Source organism: Pecten maximus, chromosome 1 (assembly GCF_902652985.1).
Source record: "Pecten maximus chromosome 1, xPecMax1.1, whole genome shotgun sequence".
NCBI classification, from domain to species: Eukaryota; Metazoa; Mollusca; class Bivalvia; order Pectinida; family Pectinidae; genus Pecten; species Pecten maximus.
Window position 1 is genome coordinate 54,274,163 of NC_047015.1, and position 19,480 is coordinate 54,293,642.

Genomic DNA, 19,480 nt, shown 5'->3' on the forward strand with positions numbered 1-19,480 from the left:
TACAGTGGAACCTTGATAGTCTGGACACTTTGGTTTGTGTACAGTGGAACCTTGTTAGTCTGGACAATTTGGTTCGTGTGTACAGTGGAACCTTGATAGTCTGGACACTTTGGTTTGTGTGTACAGTGGAACCTTGTTAGTCAGGACATTTTGGTTTGTGTACAGTGGAACCTTGTTAGTCTGGACACTTTGGTTTGTGTGTACAGTGGAACCTTGATAGTCTGGACACTTTGGTTTGTGTGTACAGTGGAACCTTGTTAGTCTGGACACTTTGGTTTGTGTGTACAGTGGAACCTTGTTAGTCTGGACACTTTGGTTTGTGTACAGTGGAACCTTGTTAGTCTGGACACTTTGGTTATATTTACAGTGGCACCTTGTTAGTCTGGACACTTGGGTATGTGTACAGTGGAACCTTGTTAGTCTGGACACTTTGGTTTGTGTACAGTGGAACCTTGATAGTCTGGACACTTTGGTTTGTGTACAGTGGAACCTTGTTAGTCTGGACACTTTGGTTATATTTACAGTGGCCCCTTGTTAGTCTGGACACTTGGGTATGTGTACAGTGGAACCTTGTTAGTCTGGACACTTTGGTTTGTGTACAGTGGAACCTTGTTAGTCTGGACACTTTGGTTTGTGTACAGTGGAACCTTGTTAGTCTGGACAATTTGGTTTGTGTGTACAGTGGAACCTTGATAGTCTGGACACTTTGGTTTGTGTGTACAGTGGAACCTTGTTAGTCAGGACACTTTGGTTTGTGTGTACAATGGAACCTTGTTAGTCTGGACACTTTGGTTTGTGTGTACAGTGGAACCTTGTTAGTCTGGACACTTTAGTTTGTGTACAGTGGAACCTTGTTAGACTGGACACTTTGGTTATATTTACAGTGGCCCCTTGTTAGTCTGGACACTTGGGTATGTGTACAGTGGAACTTTGTTAGTCTGGACACTTTGGTTTGTGTACAGTGGAACCTTGTTAGTCTGGACACTTTGGTTTGTGTACAGTGGAACCTTGATAGTCTGGACACTTTGGTTTGTGTACAGTGGAACCTTGTTAGTCTGGACAATTTGGTTCGTGTGTACAGTGGAACCTTGATAGTCTGAACACTTTGGTTTGTGTACAGTAGAACCTTGTTAGTCTGGACACTTTGGTTTGTGTGTACAGTAGAACTTTGTTAGTCTGGACAATTTGGTTTGTGTGTACAGTAGAACCTTGTTAGTCTGGACACTTTGGTTTGTGTGTACTGTAGAACCTTGTTAATCTGGACACTGTGGTTTGTGTGTTCAGTAGAACCTTGTTAGTCTGGATACTTTGGTTTGTGTACAGTGGAACCTTGTTAGTCTGGACACTTTGTTTGTGTACAGTGGAACCTTGTTAGTCTGGACACTTTGGTTATATGTATAGTGGAACCTTGTTATTCTGGACACTTTGGCTATGTGTACAGTGGAACCTTGTTAGTCTGGACACATTGGTTTGTGTGTACAGTGGAACCTTGTTAGTCTGGACACTTTGGTTTGTGTACAGTGGAACCTTGATAGTCTGGACACTTTGGTTTGTGTGTACAGTGGAACCTTGTTAGTCAGGACATTTTGGTTTGTGTACAGTGGAACCTTGTTAGTCTGGACACTTTGGTTTGTGTGTACAGTGGAACCTTGATAGTCTGGACACTGGTTATATTTACAGTGGAACCTTGTTAGACTGGACACTTTGGTTTGTGTGTACAGTGGAACCTTGTTAGTCTGGACACTTTGGTTTGTGTGTACAGTGGAACCTTGTTAGTCTGGACACTTTGGTTTGTGTACAATGGAATCTTGTAATTGTCTGGACTACATCCTCATTCTTCAAGATAGAGTAGCTTGGCAGTATATTCCAGTAATGAATGAGTGGTCTTCTGTGCAGGTGGCCTTTCATTACAGGTCTCTTAACATGGATGCCTTCTTAACACAAGTGGTCTTTTACACAGGTGACCTCATTACACAGGTGGTTTCTTACAGTCTCTGCAGACCTTAGGTCTCTTAACATTTACAATCTCTAAACAAACTTGACTTACACAGATGACCTCACTACACAGGTGGCATCTTACAGTCCTTACAAACCTACAGTCTCTTAACATTGATGATCTGTAAACATAAGTTGTCTTTAACATAGGTGGTCTCTCATTCTGAGTTGACCATGTCCCATTTACAAATTTCAGGAAATTTAATTTTCATGTATACCCTTGCATAAGTAAGAAATGTAATTGACATTCATATCGTTGCTAGTGAAGGATTGTCACCCGAGTAGTCAGATCACATCCTTGGCTAGCAGAGATGTAATAAATCCAAGTATCCCAGTCCTTATAGCTTCTAAGCTACATATAAAAACACTTCTACACACAAACACTCGGGATTCCATGCCATCTATATCAATTTCGAATTGAGCTTTAATCTTTAAACCTGCGGGGCTGAGATTCGTCAATATAACATGAAGTTAAATATCGTCTTTCATTGAAAATTGAATTGATCTTCAAACTTGCTGGGCCGACATCTGTCTATGTGACAAAAAGCTAAATGTCATCATTTCTTGGGAGAAAAGTTCTTAACAGACATCAATGTGGCATTGTAAAAAGCTACTTATATGACTCAATAGATCTAAATGATATGATGCAAGACTTTCTAAATTGATCACAACCTCAACTGATTTCTTTTGGTTGAAGAGTTAGTAGTATAAAAGAATTGGAATCTACATTTGCTTAGGTTTCTTCACATAAATACTTGGGGTATCATTGAAACCCAAATTGTTATAAATTCCTATTCTGCCTCAAATCCTGTCCGCACTCCTAAACTGAGCATTTCACAAGAGGATTAAATCTGAGCTTTAAGTTGACTTTGATTCAGTGTATACACCTCCGTAAATAAATATCGCTGTGATCGGCCGACCAAACTAATTGCCGATTTTCGTCGCCTCTGAATAACCCCATTGAATGAATCTGTCGAGGGAAAGATTAATTTCACCATATTACATTACGTAGACCCATTCTCTTCGATACCTTAAACACAGTGGCTACAATACTCTAGGAGTATCGTGTGTAGTAGACTTATTGACTTTGTAATATTCAATTTCCAATCTTCAATAGGAGGTTTTTATCAATATATGCCAATTACTAAGATTTTGAAGTCAATTATAAAGATTTTACCTACTGGATAGTATTTAATCTTAGAATTTGAAATAAAAAAACTTCATTGATGTACTGAGATTTCACTTGAAATTGAAAATTTACTTGTTAAATGGTTTGTCTAAATAGGAATCTTGATCATATCTTGTCAGATAAGATTGATATTTTTTAAATGATCCCTATCATGCGCTGGCGAATTGATTTCCGAGTGCTTGAAAGGAATTCAAGACTTCAATGTAAAAATTGATCTCAGACTTATGAGTTCTCAGTTATGAGAACTGATACATTCATCAGCCGTTATTCTTAATTCTCATGATTTTTTTTTTTCTGTACTTGCAGTTTATGCACAGGAGATTGGTTCATAAAACTTCTACAGAAACATACCGGGATTTCAAACACGCAACAAGAGGTAAGAATAAGATGTCATAACCACTGATTCCATCAGAAGATGGAAAGTCCATTAGTTAACTGATGTTCCATCAAAGGACAAAATGTACCCAAAGTAACCAATAGTTCCATCAAATGACAGAAAGTCCCTGGGGTAACCAATGGTTCCATCAGAAGGCAGAAAGGCCCTTGGGTAACCAATGGTTCTATCAGAAGGCTTAAAGTCCCTGGGGTAACCAATGGTTCCATCAGAAGGCAGAAAGTCCCTGGGGTAACCAATGGTTCCATTAGAAGGCAGAAAGTCCCTGGGGTAACCAATGGTTCCATCAGAAGGCAGAAAGTCCCTGGGGTAACCAATGGTTCCATCAGAAGGCAGAAAGTCCCTTGTGTAACCAATGGTTTTGTCAGAAGACAGAAAGTCTCTGGGGTAACCAATAGTTCCATCAGAATTCAAAAAGACCCTGAGGTAACCAAAGGTTTCATCAGAAGGCAGAAAGGCCCTAGGGTAACCAATGGTTCCATCAGAAGGCAGAACGTTGAGAGGAAACCAATAGTTATGTCTGAAGTCAGAAAGTCCCTGGGGTAACCAATGGTTTTGTCAGAAGACAGAAAGTCCCTGGAGTAATCAATGGTTCATCTTAAGGCATGGTTCCATCAGAAGACAGAAAGGCCCTTGGGTATCCAATTGTTCTATCAAAAAGACAGAAAGTCCCTGGGGTAACCAATGGTTTTGTCTGAAGACAGAAAGTCTCTGGGGGTAACAAATTGTTCTTTTTGAAGACAGAAGGTCTCTGGGGTAACTGATGGTTCCATCAGAAAGCAGAAAAACCTGAGGAAACTGATGGATCTATCAAAATAGAAAGTCTCTGTAGTTACCATAGGGATACATTGGGATTGAATTAATCTTTATTTCCTTTAAACCCAAGTTCAGTGAGTAAATCTTAAAGTTAAAGAGTAAAACAATTTTAGAAACAATATCAATTATTCTATGCACTCGGGGAATACTTCACAAAATATACTTTACAGAATGAGGATGAAAAAATATCTCACAAAAAAATCTGTATTTAAAAAGTTCTGATCATATTGATTAATTCACTTACATAATTTTTTTTTTTTTTTTTTTCATTTTAAGGATAAAACTGACCAGGTGAAAACTTTATTGGAAGTAGCAGATGAAAAATTATCTGTTGAACAAGGGATCATTAAGTAAGTAATACATTCTATAATGATGTAATATTTATCTGATAATACATTCTATAATGATGTAAATATTTATCTGATAATACATTCTATAGTGATGTAAATATTTATCTGATAATACATTCTATAATGATGTAAATATTTATCTGATAATGCATTCTATAGTGATGTAATGATGTCTGATAATACATTCTATAGTGATGTAATTAGTATTTATTTGATAATACATTCTATAATGATGTAAATATTTATCTGATAATACATTCTATAATGATTTAATTATTTATCTGATAATACATTCTATAATGATGTAAATATTAATCTGATAATACATTCTATAATGATGTAAATATTTATCTGATAATACATTCTATAGTGATGTAATTATTTATTTGCTAATACATTCTATAATGATGTAAATATTTATCTGATAATACATTCTATAATGTAAATATTTATCTGATAATACATTCTATAGTGATGTAATTATTTATTTGCTAATACATTCTATAATGATGTAAATATTTATCTGATAATACATTCTATACTAATGTAATGATGTCTGATAATACATTCTATAGTGATGTAAATATTTATCTGATAATACATTCTATAATGATGTAATTATTTATCTGATAATACATTCTATACTAATGTAATGATGTCTGATAATACATTTTATAATGATGGACATATTTATCTGATAATACATTCTATAATGATGTAAATATCTATCTGATAATAAGCCCACCAATTTGGAATTAGACCCTTTAGAATTTTTATGAACCAAACAAAAACAAAAACAAAAAAATGAGTTGTTTTGACAAAAAAAAAAGAGAAAAAGAAAAATATTTTCGAATTTTAAGTAACTTATATTTACTCTTTATGCATGACCCAGTTAATTTTCTAGATAGGTATCTCACCTATATTCTTGCAGTATATATGTTGAAGGGTTTTAATTAAATACATTTCAGCCCAGTGTATTGATAACTACTATGTGTAAAACAATGGTCAGATATTTGGTCACACATGAGTAATCTTCCCCTGCCAAACCGTCAGGGCCATTGTACAGATTAAATGGCATGATTTCACGAATCAAAAGAAATTCCTGAAATTCAAAACAACAGTCTGGTTTCTGTGTATTGTGTGACATATTGTCATTGTAGTACATGTACTTCTCAAGATATGTGGGAACTGATGTCACACAGGTTATCATGATGCGAATCGAAAGAATTTTAAATTGTTTTGTTTGTATTCCAGTCCTTCTGAGGTTGTCGATGGAACTATTGATGAGCATACGTTGATGATCTATATTTCTCTGCTTCAGAGAAAGGTACGTAATTCTTTCTGTAATTTAAAAAATGAATATAGTGATTTTTGTTCTTTTCTACGACAACAAAGTATTGAATTGTGTTACCTCACTGAAGTGTATAGTTAGCTTAATGAATTGTTGATTGTTTATTTGTGATGTTGATCAGTTTGTTTGTGAGGATAAACAAAGATATTTAAATAAACAATAATACCTGACAACAATGTGTCTACCCAAAACAGTCTAAAAATTCTAATGTAAGAATATTGCATTGTACAAAAGGGTACAAATATTGTAGTTTTCCAGCGATGAGCCTATGTCAGGTGACAGGCCCACCTGTGCATAGTTACAGTTCAATATGATAAAAAAAAAATCAAAAAAAATCATTATGTCCATTCATTGCCCTGCAAAAACTCCATGTCCTAAAATTTTGAGTTAAAATCGATGGATATGTTGGCACCCTTAACTTATTACAGGATCAACGTGTTATATTCAATTAAGTAATATCGTATCCTGATAGCTCCACCTGTCACAGGTGTGTGCATGTGTCTATCTGATTGCCATACTTACATTTTATGAATTAAGGTACCTGATGCATTAGATTTTGTCAAATATTTTATTATCCAGTATCTATAGTTTACTAAATTTATTCATTCATAAAAACAAAAACGGTATTTTGATATGTTTATAATGCAATAAATCCATTCTAGCATAAAACATACATTTTTGAATGAGAGACAAATTTATGCATGAGCGACAAATATATGTACCCTTAAAACCAATTCAGGTTCTTTCAAACCCATTCTTGTCTTTAGGAGACCCCCTTTTTAGTTGCATTAAAATTCTAAATGTAACATGTACATTAATTTGTGAAGTCCATTCTCATATTCCTCATTTCCCTTCCAGATTTCCATGATTCTGCTATTTACAAGTGTTTGTGGCTTTTTTTCTCACCCAGATTTTCTGTGTGTACATTCTAATGTTTACATTTGTTCTTTTATTGTTTTTAACAGGTTGGAGGAAATGATCATGTTGAAAATGGGGATCACCATCAAGATATCTCGGAGCAGGTAAGCTTATGGACATTTTTTACCTTCCAGATACAGGGTGACATGTGTGAGAGGAAACTAGGTCAGGTAGCCAGGATTTCCCCATAGCAATCATTATGTAGTTGAATCCTAAGAGGTGTAGGCAGTGGCATCTAAATGGAAGAGTGATTAACATTTTTGAAGTGAAACAAGACTTCATCTTGCTGTGAATTTCAAAAATCTCATCCCAAGAGTTCTATTTCTCAGTATTAATTATGTAGTAATGATTAATTTTCTCTTACACATTTTCCTGTCATTAAGAATGCAATTAGGTCTATGCTGAATAAAGAAAGTATTGAGTATTGCCCTTGTGTAAAGCAAATATGTTTTCAGGAAAAAAAAACTGATCAAGACAAATTCATATGTGCGGTGGTTTAGGAAAATTGGCCCTTCAAATTCTTGATGGAGGAATACTTTCAATTTGTTTGAGAACATTGCTAGTTTTAATTTTTTACTGATATGTCCTTTTGGATCTAAAATTGGGAAATTTTATTAATTTACAACTTTTTCATCAATATTAACATCTTCTCCGTTTTGGCTTTCAGGGATTAATTCAAAATCTAGAATTGCATCACATTCCTAATGGAAATGCTCATGATGATCAACTGAGTGCAACTTCCGGTTCCATATCTCTTACTTCCGGATACAGTCCTAGCGACTCAGATCGAAGAGATTGTTATAGCGATCGGAGGTCTCCGAGTCGTGATAGATCAACTACCTCAGGTTATAGCGGCACTTCTGGTCAGAGTGACCTAGATCGAAGAGAACGTGGAAGCGACCGCTTGAAAGATAGTTTTGATAGGAAACAAAGAAAAGTTAGTCCTGGAAGCCCTGGTTTGCAACGTCCTCGCAGTCATCGAGTCATCATGGCAGAAATGAAGGGAAAACTTGAAGCAGAGCAAAGAAGGAAAGAGAGAGAAGAAGCAGAGAGACAACGAAAAGAGGAGGATGAGAGACGAAGAAAGGCAAGACTCGAAATGGGTATGAGCCGCGACATGGGAGGGACCCCTGGGAACAGGGTATCCAGTGATGAGGAAAGGCGGGTAGCAGAAGGCAGTTCTTTAGGAGGGAGTTCTTTTGCAGAACAACCTCAACTAATTAGTGCAAATCCGCAGTTATTTCAAGGAATGGGTGGTGTTCCGATTTTTGTGATGCCAAGTCAGGGACCACAAGCTATGTTACTGCTTCAGGCCCTTCAACAGGCGCGGCAAGAAGCAAACTTCCACGATACAGACAAATATTCTTCCTCCCAGCAAACTCTGCCAAAACTGCACACTTTGTTAGATTTGGATGATGTTGATGAGTATAGTCCTATTGTAACCTCAAATGGTGGAGAATCACTTGAATATGTCGGGGAATCACCAGCAAAATTTTCTGGAAGTGAATCTCCGAGAAGGGAATCCCCAAGAAGGGAATCTCCAAGGAGGGAATCCCCAAGGAGGGAATCCCCAAGAAGGGAATCTCCTAGGAGGGAATCCCCAAGGAGGGAATCTCCAAGTCCAAGAAGGGAGTCACCAAGGAGAGAGTCTCCTAGAAGGGAATCCCCACGTAGGGAATCTCCAAGAAGAGGATCACCGGGAAGGGAATCCCCAAGAAGGTCTGGATCACCTGAATTCAGGCCAAATAAGCGGGGAATTCTCGAGGTTGTTCACGATCCTCTGGAATTAAAAGAGGAAGTCACAGATCTATCTACAACTGGAAGTGAGGCTGAACAAAGGCGATTCCCTCGCGTTGATTTAACCGAGCCTGTAAAGGCCATTATTGAAAAAGAAAGAAAATCTCCTAGGGATCGCAGTCGGAGTAAATCACCTCGTGAGCGTAGATCACTTACGCCTGGAACTTCAGACAATGAAGATATGACTGATAAATCCCTAGAAGACGAAACTACACCTAAATCTATACTTAGAAATAAACTTTCTAGTCCAGAGAGGGCTAGTCGACACGACAATACCATTCCTGGGGGCACTTTCGAAAAACTCCGGCCTGATCGATCCCCGTCTTTAGGGAGAAGATCAAGTCCGGATAGATCATATCGAGAACACTCTTCTGGAGAGAGATCTCCAGCTTATCCTTTATCCGATGGCGAGGAAACATCTGGAACAAGGGATAATTCACCAGGAAGGAGCACCAATAATTCAGATCCTAACAGGCGACTAGTTCGAGTTTTAAACAGGGAGCTAGAACTTTTGCGATTAAAAATGGATGTCCTGGAACGTGCTAATATGTCAGAGGATACAGACTTAGAAAACCTAGAAAGTGTTACAACGAAATTATCAGAGAAAGTGAAAGAAACTCTCAGTAAGGCTACATCTTCTCCAAAGAGACGACAGTCTCCTGAACCTCATAGGGGACGGAAGTCTCCAGATTATGAACGTGGACGAATGTTCCTGAAGAAAGGAATCGATTCTCCACCTCGATCTAACTCGGACAATAGACCAAGTCGAAGACGTCCATCTCCGGACCGAACTTTAGATAGCCCCCGGTCACACAGTGTCGGAGACAAGATTCATGCGGACTTGGATGGTCAGATGACCTTTTCGCCAATAACACGTGGGAAACCTATCAATCTTGGTTACACTAGTCCTATTCGGAATGTCTCGGAAGAAATCTGGGGAATTGATCTTTCCGACCTGGATTCAGGTTTCGATCCTGATAGAATGAGGAAATGGAAAAAGTTAGCATCCATTGATAACGTTACTGATCGAGAGGCTGTTCAATTGAAACAAGGTCTAGCCTCAGCTGTTTCAGAAATAGACATTCTTCAAGCAAAATTGAATAATGCTAATGCGGAAATTCAGGCAAAAATGTCAAAAACAAGTGACGTTTTGAATGACTGTCGTTCTCATTTAGGAAAAGCCCAAGCAGAAAATATGGAATTACGCACACAACTTGAGAAAGAACGCATAAGAAATGACACGTTGGAGAATCGTATTAGAGATGCAGACAGTAGTCTCCATGCTGCTAAATCAGCTAATGACGATTTAGAAGCAGAACTTGGACAAACACGGGCGCTTCTAAAGGGGGCAAGTAAAAAGGACATTCCTACCCTTCAGTCGCTGATGGAGGAGAGGGATCGACTGCTGGAGGTTCTGGCGACTACACAGAAAGAAAATACTAGACTTTTACAGGTATGTCTCATTCTCTAATATGATAAAATCATATTTTACAGGTAAACACTCTTAAGACATAAAAATAAATTAACATCTACCAGTCAATTTTTACTCCTTTACTTTTGCGAAATGTTGTCGAAAGTTGCTAACGGAAACGTTTGTAAGTCGAATATGAAGCTCTCAAAGTCCCGTGACTGACCTCTTGATCGTTGATGTTAACCAAAAGATGGTCGACAGTTCGAAAACTGCTATCATTTGCAGGTCGAGTCTGATACTACTGATATAGAAATGTAAATTGCAACCACTTGACATGGTTTTCACTGTTTACGGTCGTAAGGGCGGATTCGCTTAATATTGATAATGTACTCATTGATTCAATTTACATAACAATTTACAAATGAATGTTTAGCTCACGAAATCAACTATTAAGCTGTCAACAACATCAGAACAGAACTCATAGCCATGAAAAAAAAAAAGTTAATTGGTTGTTAGTATTAGTTTGTAGTTTTAATTTCTCAGCATCGGATCTTAACTAGTATATACTATTTCGGTGCAATATTGACACTGTTAACCATTTAGCAGCACGTGATGTGGTTTGCTAATGTTATTTATTAAATAAGAAACGAATAAAGATGCGTCAGATGTCGGATAAGTTGATATAAATAGTATCAAATCACGTCTTCTTTTTGATTCTACAGAATGCCGATCAAAGCAAGAAACGCATACGGAAGGGACAGTCAACTGTTAATGACCTCCGCGGAATCCTGGACGAGGCAATCAAGGAACGACGTCAGCTTTACGATGAAATCAAACGTCTGCAGACAGAAGGTCAGCTATCACAGGTCTCAGGAATAATAGGAAAGTATATGGAAAAGGGTCTTTACGATATGGAGGAACGACAGCAACACTTAAATGGTTATGTCACAAGAAGTCGATCAAATTCGGATATTTCTCAGCCTTCCGTATCAGAACTACATGAAGAAGAGATCCAAAGACCTATATCACCTAGTCCTCTTCGCAGGTCCGTGTCCCCAGTAAACGTCAGTAAGCACCCTAAACGGTCCACATCCCCTTCCTCTAAGTACACTGATTCAGTAGAACGTGTCAAGAAATCGCATGGCAGCCTTGCTCTGCTCAACGTTACAAACAGTCCCAGTAAATGTGCGACATTCAACATGTCCGGAATTTCGACAAATCATTCTCTTGACGATGATATCGACGATGAGTATAACTATGAGGACATTTCTCCATCAGTGCCATCAAACTTTCGTGAAATATATCCCCATCGAAGATCACGGTCGTATAAAAATAACTTTTCATCGTCAATGGAATCAGATGGCAGGCGATCGCCTTCTGACTATGAAGACATGGAAGTGCAGAAATTGATGGCCGAACAACAACAGCCAATCAGAAGGCTCGATTTCGACAAAGATTTGGATGATAGCTATCTGACACGAGCTCCAAAGAAAGATTTTCACCATCAACGATCACGAAGTCCAGGAGCAATGGACATTTCGGAACTCAGGGATCATCGTAAACCAGTAAGGAGACAGCTCTATTACAACAGTCCTAATCGTAACGCCGGAGGTGACGGTAGCAACAAAATATACCTTGCTAAACATGATGGACGAGAGCTTATAGAAAGTATCATAGAATCGCCAGTAGACAACCGGTTCAGGGATGTTTCACCAAGGGATACAACTCCACCTGCTAGGAGGTCTCAGTTGGATGTTGATATAGACAATAGCAACAAGATTTTCATTGAAGCGTTGAACAGTGCTGTGCAACAAGAAAATGGAAAACGTTATTTTGACGATTTTGATATTAAGTCTCCAAAATCTCCTATGGACACTAGAAACACTATATTATCCTCTAGTCTGGGTCAAGAAAAAGAACGACAAAGGTCTCAAAGTCCCGGTTTAAAAGGCATTTTGAAGAGCACAAAGGGAGAACAAAACATGAGTATAAAGGAAGGGTTTCCACAATACCAACGTTCCTTATATTCTCGCTCAGTTTCGCCTGTCAGATCACCAAGGTCGATGTCACCAAGGTCAAGGTCACCAAGGTCGAAGTCACCTACGAATTCCGGTATCGGTAAGCCACTTTTTAGTAGTGGAGCACCAAAACGATCTGGAATTGTTCGGAATCCTTCTGACCTTTTCTCTGAAGACAGCCTTTCATCTCCAGGACGCTTCATGTCGCCATCAGCACAGTACCATCACACCCCACTGTAAGTCTTCAATAAGTCTCCAATACAATGCTAGACTGTTTTTTTTATTGAAATTCAGAAATATTTAAAGAGATGCATTCATGATTTAAAAGTAGAAATCTCTAGTCCAGATAAACCGGAATTGGTATTCTATAAACAATACACTGTTGGTTAAATTCCATCCTCTCTAACTTGCTTCAAAATATACATTTTATTGTCCTGCATGAGAAACAAATATTATTCAGAGCTTACAGATAACATAACCACTGATGCTTGTGAATTTGCTTTCAGTTATAGCAGCGTTTATTTTGGTTTATGTTTAACTATTCTACTGTGTATTTATATATATATATATATGGTGAAACCTGTCGAAATTGAACATAAACAATCGATCTGTATATAATTGATTAGAGAAATTGGGTACCATTATAGTAACACATATATGTAAAATGGGATATTCCAAATATCCAATGGGATATTCCATCTATCCAAGTTTCTTATTTATGTCGGTTTAGACAGGTGACACATTTATAGTGAACTAAACCACTTATTTTAAAAAAATCATAATCTACATGCGAAAGGTTGTAATGTCTGTGAAAAGGAAGGAATAGCTAGTCCAATATCTAAAGTTAAATACAACTCAAGAATTATAATAATATCGAAAGAAGTTATCTTATTTAATTTCTGAAAAATAATGCAAACAATCCAAATGCTAATTTGATATTCCTAGTGATTATGAAATTTTGAAAATTAAAGGCATGTTAAAATTTCCTAGTGCATTTTCCATCTAAATGCTAAAATGATTAAGTTACTTTTCGTCCTCCTAAATATGTCTTCCTTGCGACCACAGCCAGTATAACCATAATTTATATAACAGCTTTGCCATTTTACCATGTACATGAAGAATTGTGATTTTATGCAAGTAATTCAATAGAGTTGAGATATAAATTTACTTAAATAAAACATGAATATAATCACAAAAATCAAAATAAGAAATATTTAAAAATGAGTTTTGGTTGACATTTTTGAAAATTGAATTTACACATTTGGTCAATGTAATGAAAACGAAATTGCGATGGAAAAATTTGTTTGATTCTAGATGAACTTTTCATTTTTAGTTAAATTCATTTCACTTCCTCTTATATTTTGAAAGAAAACTACCAATTTTATGTATAGTAATTTAAGTTACTTTAAATTATAAATGTTATAATTTTGGGAATTTTATATCTCATCTCATCTATTACTCTGACCATATTTCATTGGTGATGCAATATTTGCTGCTTAATCCAACGCGAACTTTGCACTTCATAATATCTGTTCTGAAGTGCAATAGTAAAAAGAAATTCATTCGTAGTTTCATGCATAAAAACCGCAAAAGCAGTGAAATATGGCAACCCTGGAAATAAAGTCACCACAAACATATGTACATAGTATATAACGTAATGGTTTTTCTAACAAAAATCAATTTTGTTTTGTGAAACAATAAGTTGTGGGAAAGAGGTAAAATAACATTTTCTGGAACTGAAAGCAGTGACTTGGAAAAGGACAATATAATACTATTTCTAAAAGAGATTCAAATTTTAATTTCACCATTTCGGACCCCGTATTATATGACCAATCACCTTCATGTATAAACATTTAATGATTTTTGTAATATTTATGAATATTTGATTATCCGCCATAATTGATTTATTAAAAATAATTTGCAATATCATCTTATTCGTCTTGTATAATTAATAGTCGTTTTCTATTAGGGGTAAGTGATTTATAATGTCCCTGTGTGTTCAGTGTTCCCAACCCATTTTGACCTTCCATTTATTAAAACTATATCGTCCTGTTTTGTATTTTATCCTAACCCTTATCTCTCCCAAGAAAACGTTTTCTTAATTTTGTAAATTAATTAACTATACCATCCCTACCCTTTCTGTGTTTGATTATATCCTAAATGAATATTAAATTGATAATTTTTGTTCGTATTCTCATAAAGTCTTTAACTTTAATTATATTACATTTGTAGAAATGTCAAATGTTTTATTTTATATATTGTTTATTTCAAGTAGATTGGTAGGGAGTGTAAATTACAAGTTCAAATATCCGGAAACTTAAATTATAATTTTCTTGTTACAGCTCTTCAAAGATCAAACTCATGATATATTCGTAATGAGTGTTTATTATTTTGAAAGAGTGATTAGATTACCATATCCAAAAATAGATATATCATGTTTAGGTAGCATATATCCTTAAATGAAAACTAGGTGGGGACAACCATCAATTATAACATGTTGGCACAAAGGCCATTGTATTCACAATACTTATTAGAGATATCTTTCTTGTAGGTTAATTTTGGTTAAACTGTTTAGCGTCTTTTCGATGAAATGTATGATTCAAAATATCACAACAACGAAATTTGTTTTAGATTATTTTTTTGGAGGTGACTGGTCAATTTCACGTTATAGTTATACATTGTATATTGATATATTCCATATATTCGTTTCTTAGATTTATTAGTAAATATATACAAACGCTAGATATTTTTTAGAAATATATCAATTTAGCATGTGACTTTATATTCATATTCTATTGGAGCAGACAGAAATCTCCTTCACTCTCTGAGGAAGACAGGAATTATGCTGACCTATTAATAGCAAAATATACGGGTCGTCTTGGTTTCGGTGTCTACAGCTAGCGCCACCTATCAGCTCCATTGGTAGGTCGGTAAAAACAATTTTGAAGTTGTTTCTTTACGTTAAAAAATAATTACTTTTGCACAATTTGTGTTTATACGTTTTGACGTTTCTGAATAATTCACCTTTTTGTGGATTTTTATCATCAGCTTTTCCCCTCACATGTAAAAAGAATTTTCTGATTTTTAATAACATGGAAATATTTTTTTTTAATTCATGTAAGTAAATCAAAATGTTAATTTACGACATGATCCGTTCGTGATTTTATTCAGTCCTTGAGTTGATTCTTTATTGATGGAACAGAACTTTGATGTTTTATATCTTCGTAGACGAACACACGTACAGTGTGTATAGGAATTTTTCGGTTTGAGAAAATATTCAGGATTTTAAAGTCATCGTAGAAAATATGCATGTTATTATTGCATGATACGTGTTAAGTTCATTGTGATGTGTGTTGTTTGGTGTGGATTTGAAAAAAATAACTTTGATAACACGTCACGATTTCATTATCATCGCACATATTGTATCGTGCTTGTCACAATACACTAATATAAACAGACACACCATCACTGAAGCACAAATTAAAAAGAAAAGAAAAGAGAAATGTCATAATAAAGATGAACTACCTAGTCGCGCAATTTGATGTGCCGCCTTTCGTATTTCTATGTCTCTTTTCATAATCAGAGCTGTCAATTTATATTTAGGTTAGATAGTACCTTTTTGTAGTCCTACTATCCATATTTACATGTATCATACAAACCAATTGCCTATCATTTGATGTATGTATATATATTTGTATGTTAGATAAGTTATATTTAGTCACTACCTGCTTAAGTCTCCCACATGCAAATTCATTTTTTTGTGTCAATAGTAGATTATTTCTAATTTGTTTATAAATAAATAAATGATAGATAAATAAATAAATATGGTTTCATTTACTTTTAAAACGAATGTTATCACAACAAAATCACATTACTCACAAATATTGTTAAATGTTTTAATGTAGCAAGGGTGATAACTGTTACATTTTCAAGTCATACAAAGCAGAGTTATCTCCCTTACAACAGTTATCTTTATTTCTAAGAGGTCTTCGATTAAAGAAAAGAAAATGTAAAAAAAAAAAAAAAAAAAAGACATTTGATATCTTTTTTTATAAACAAGAACAGTAATGCGCTGTGTTCCATTTAAAAAAAAAAACGTTCAGGTGTTTGGGATATTCGTTAACAGCTTTTCGAATCACTTTGTACTTGGTTTCGGTTAGTAACACTTAACATTAGGGTTTCAGGAAAAAAGTAATAACTTACTGGTTTGGATTGATTATTGTAACCAACTAATAAACCAATAAAACAAAACCATTTGTTATATCGCTTTATTACCTACACGTTTTAATATGTAGATATTTATATTGATTTGTTTGCCGTAATCTTGATTAGTGGAAGGAACGTAATGTTAGACGGATGAGCACAGCTGTTGTAACTATATATAGAAACTGTTTAACTCTTCGGTGTTTAGGTTGGAAACAGGCAAAATAGCATACTCTAAGAGTATAAGGTAGGACTGGACCAGTTTTAATTGGTTTGGCCCGATATCTGGTTATACTGAGTTCAAATTTGAGTATTGGTACACTGTAATTTAGCGTTGAATGTGATTATCCGAACAAACTCTCGTTAATAAGGACTTGGTAAAAACAGAATTTACAAAACGGTATGATTTATATTCCCTGGTATTTGTATAATGGCAGGCAATATTTTAATCTTACTCAATTCTTGATATAAGAGATTAATTTCAGAAATAACTTTCATATGATTACTTTTTTAAAAATCTTTACTTGGAAAGGAAAATTGACTGAGCATTTATTTTCGCGAAAACGGATTTTGAAGCTGATTATATTGTTAAGGAACTTGATGTTTGTTTTATATATACATACATAAATTTTTAATAAAGTCTTTTTAATAAAAGAGATATACTCTATTGTTTATGGAGGAATACAAAAGATTGAAACCATTTTATTTGTCACATAATTTAAAACAAAAAAAATTCATAAATGATTAATTTTTTTGTGCTGATTGTAGGTCGCCAAGTTTGCGGATGAGCAGTATGTCGAGAGTAAAGTGACAGATATGTTTGTAGTAAGTGGATCCGACTCTGAGGAACACTAGCTTTCGGGGAAAACAACTCTGTCCGTTCTCCAGGACTTTCTTTATTCTTCACTTCGTCATGGATTTCTCATTGATTCCTAAGGAGCGAATCTCCACTTCACTTGGAATTCTCTTCGAGGAATACCCGTCTCATTGGAGAATCCCTATTTTATCCTCAAACGAACTGTGATGTCTCGTTTCATAAGTTACATTTTACGTCAGGGAATCTCCATTTTTCAATCCTGATTCAAACAAGTTATTCTACGTTACTTTTGGAGATAATTTGTTTACCTAAGGATAAGGTAACTTAACTACACTTTTATAAGAGCTGTGATATTTGTTTAGAATTTCATGATATATATAGAGCCATATTTCTTCCATTTCAATTATGAAAATATTTCATACATTAGACATGTAAAATGAAAATTGGCACTTTGAAAATTGAATCACTCAATATGTACATAAAAGTATAACTTTATTTATTTTACAACAATTGCGATACAAGCTATGCCAACTTAAACTGGTCATTCTTGCTGGCCCTAAATGAAAGCTTGCATACATATATATCAGTTAAGTGAAATCTGACAGAGAAATATTAAAGAAATGTTGGTAGTAAAAACTTTCCAATTTCTCCTGTTATAATTACAAATCCATGCATTACGTTTGAATGTTCAGTTACTTAAAATTGTTAAAGCTATATTTTTCATATATTTATTAAGCCATGTGATATCACATCTATACTATAAATTAAAAACTGCTAGGCAATTTACCAGTTATTCAACCGTCTTAAAGTATATAATAGACAAGATGTACGAAGATATACAATATACATTTATATATATTTAGCGTAAATTTGTCTTTTTTGCTATTTATAAATATAATTTGTCTAAAGGCTGTTAATGTTTTATTAACAATGCCATTTTAGGGTTGAGAGAAGTTATAATCTGGTGTTTTCAACATTGGTGCTCGCCGTTAATGAACCAATCAGCTGATGAATTCATTTCATCTATTTTTATTGGTGGCTGGTTTTATTTACGTATTTCTTTAATTCTGTAAGTTTTTTATTTATTCTATAACAAAACTACTTTTTTCTTAAACCCGTCCATTTTTTAATTAAAAGTTTTTGCTTTTTTATTTATTTATTTTTTGTGATATTTTTAACAAAATGCTTAATCCGTCCATTTATAGAACTTTAGCTCATTTTACTTTAGTGAACTTTGTGTTTTTTTGCTAACGGGATACATATAGTATAATTTACCAAATATGGAATTGAATTTGATATTTCATAACAAATATTGTATTGTCGATTAAAGATTAAAAAAAATTAATAGGATTTAGAAGAATAATGATACATATATATATATATAAATATATAATTAAAAATATATAATGTCCTTGTGATGGATATACATAGTAATAATAATGAAAAACACAAACCAGAAATTCACACTAGCGCTTTCAACATGCTTTGAGAGCAAGCTCTTCAGGTGTAATGAAAGGATTTATTAGCATGTTGAAAGCGCAAGTATGAATTTCTGGTTTGTGTTTTTTATTATTATTACTATAAATATATATATATATAAATAATAAAAATTGATAACGTAACTATTATAATATGATATCGATGATAAATTATACATATTTATGAATTACAAATAAAATAATTCAGTTTTGAATTTTAGATGTTTTCGTTGTTTTAGATTTTTTACTCTTGTAAAATAAAACAATATGTGATAATTAAGTTTTTAGTTTCGTCATGAATATGAAGGAATTCAGTTTGAAAGATAATCATTTTTCACATTTCATTTGTTGAAAATTTATTTTATTTTCAAATTTCAAATCACGAGTCATAATATTTAGTATATAGTAAGTACACAGGTATTTCAAGTTGTTGACATATTTATTTTATATTCAGTTTAGGGTAAATCATTCGAATTTCATTATACGCGTACTTGTATATTCCGTTCAATTATTTTTGAATCATTTCTGATCTAGTGAAGAAAGTGATCATTGTAGAAGTGCCATGAATTAAAAACATAATATCATGCATGTAACAATTATATCTTATCTTATCAATAATTTATTTTAAAAGGTGTTTATTTTGATATGATAAATCATAAGACGTGTCATTTATTGTTTTCATATGCTTATCATTTAGTACAATTCATTGAAGAGATTGAAATAGAGTAGGGGTGTCATCATTT

The 19,480-nt window shown here is 34.4% G+C and overlaps 1 protein-coding gene across 8 annotated transcripts in view; it reads left to right on the top strand.

Annotated features, from left to right (window-relative positions):
• LOC117338105 (transcription factor TFIIIB component B'' homolog) overlaps window positions 1-18,643 on the top strand; it is a 48,695-nt gene extending 30,052 nt beyond the window's left edge. For 3 of the 8 annotated variants that reach the window (XM_033899315.1, XM_033899308.1, XM_033899355.1), the window contains 8 exons: window positions 3,491-3,560; window positions 4,671-4,744; window positions 5,999-6,071; window positions 7,061-7,117; window positions 7,681-10,263; window positions 10,944-12,475; window positions 14,195-14,210; window positions 17,211-18,643. In XM_033899315.1, coding sequence (XP_033755206.1) covers window positions 3,491-3,560; window positions 4,671-4,744; window positions 5,999-6,071; window positions 7,061-7,117; window positions 7,681-10,263; window positions 10,944-12,475; window positions 14,195-14,210; window positions 17,211-17,297 — 4,492 coding nt within the window. In that variant the 3' untranslated portion in view covers window positions 17,298-18,643. Of the gene's footprint in view, window positions 1-3,490; window positions 3,561-4,670; window positions 4,745-5,998; window positions 6,072-7,060; window positions 7,118-7,680; window positions 10,264-10,943; window positions 12,476-14,194; window positions 14,211-15,043; window positions 15,166-17,210 lie in introns of all 8 variants that reach the window. The other 5 variants (XR_004534971.1, XR_004534970.1, XM_033899334.1 and 2 more) reach the window with 5 other exon arrangements.
• Window positions 18,644-19,480: the final 837 nt, after the last annotated feature.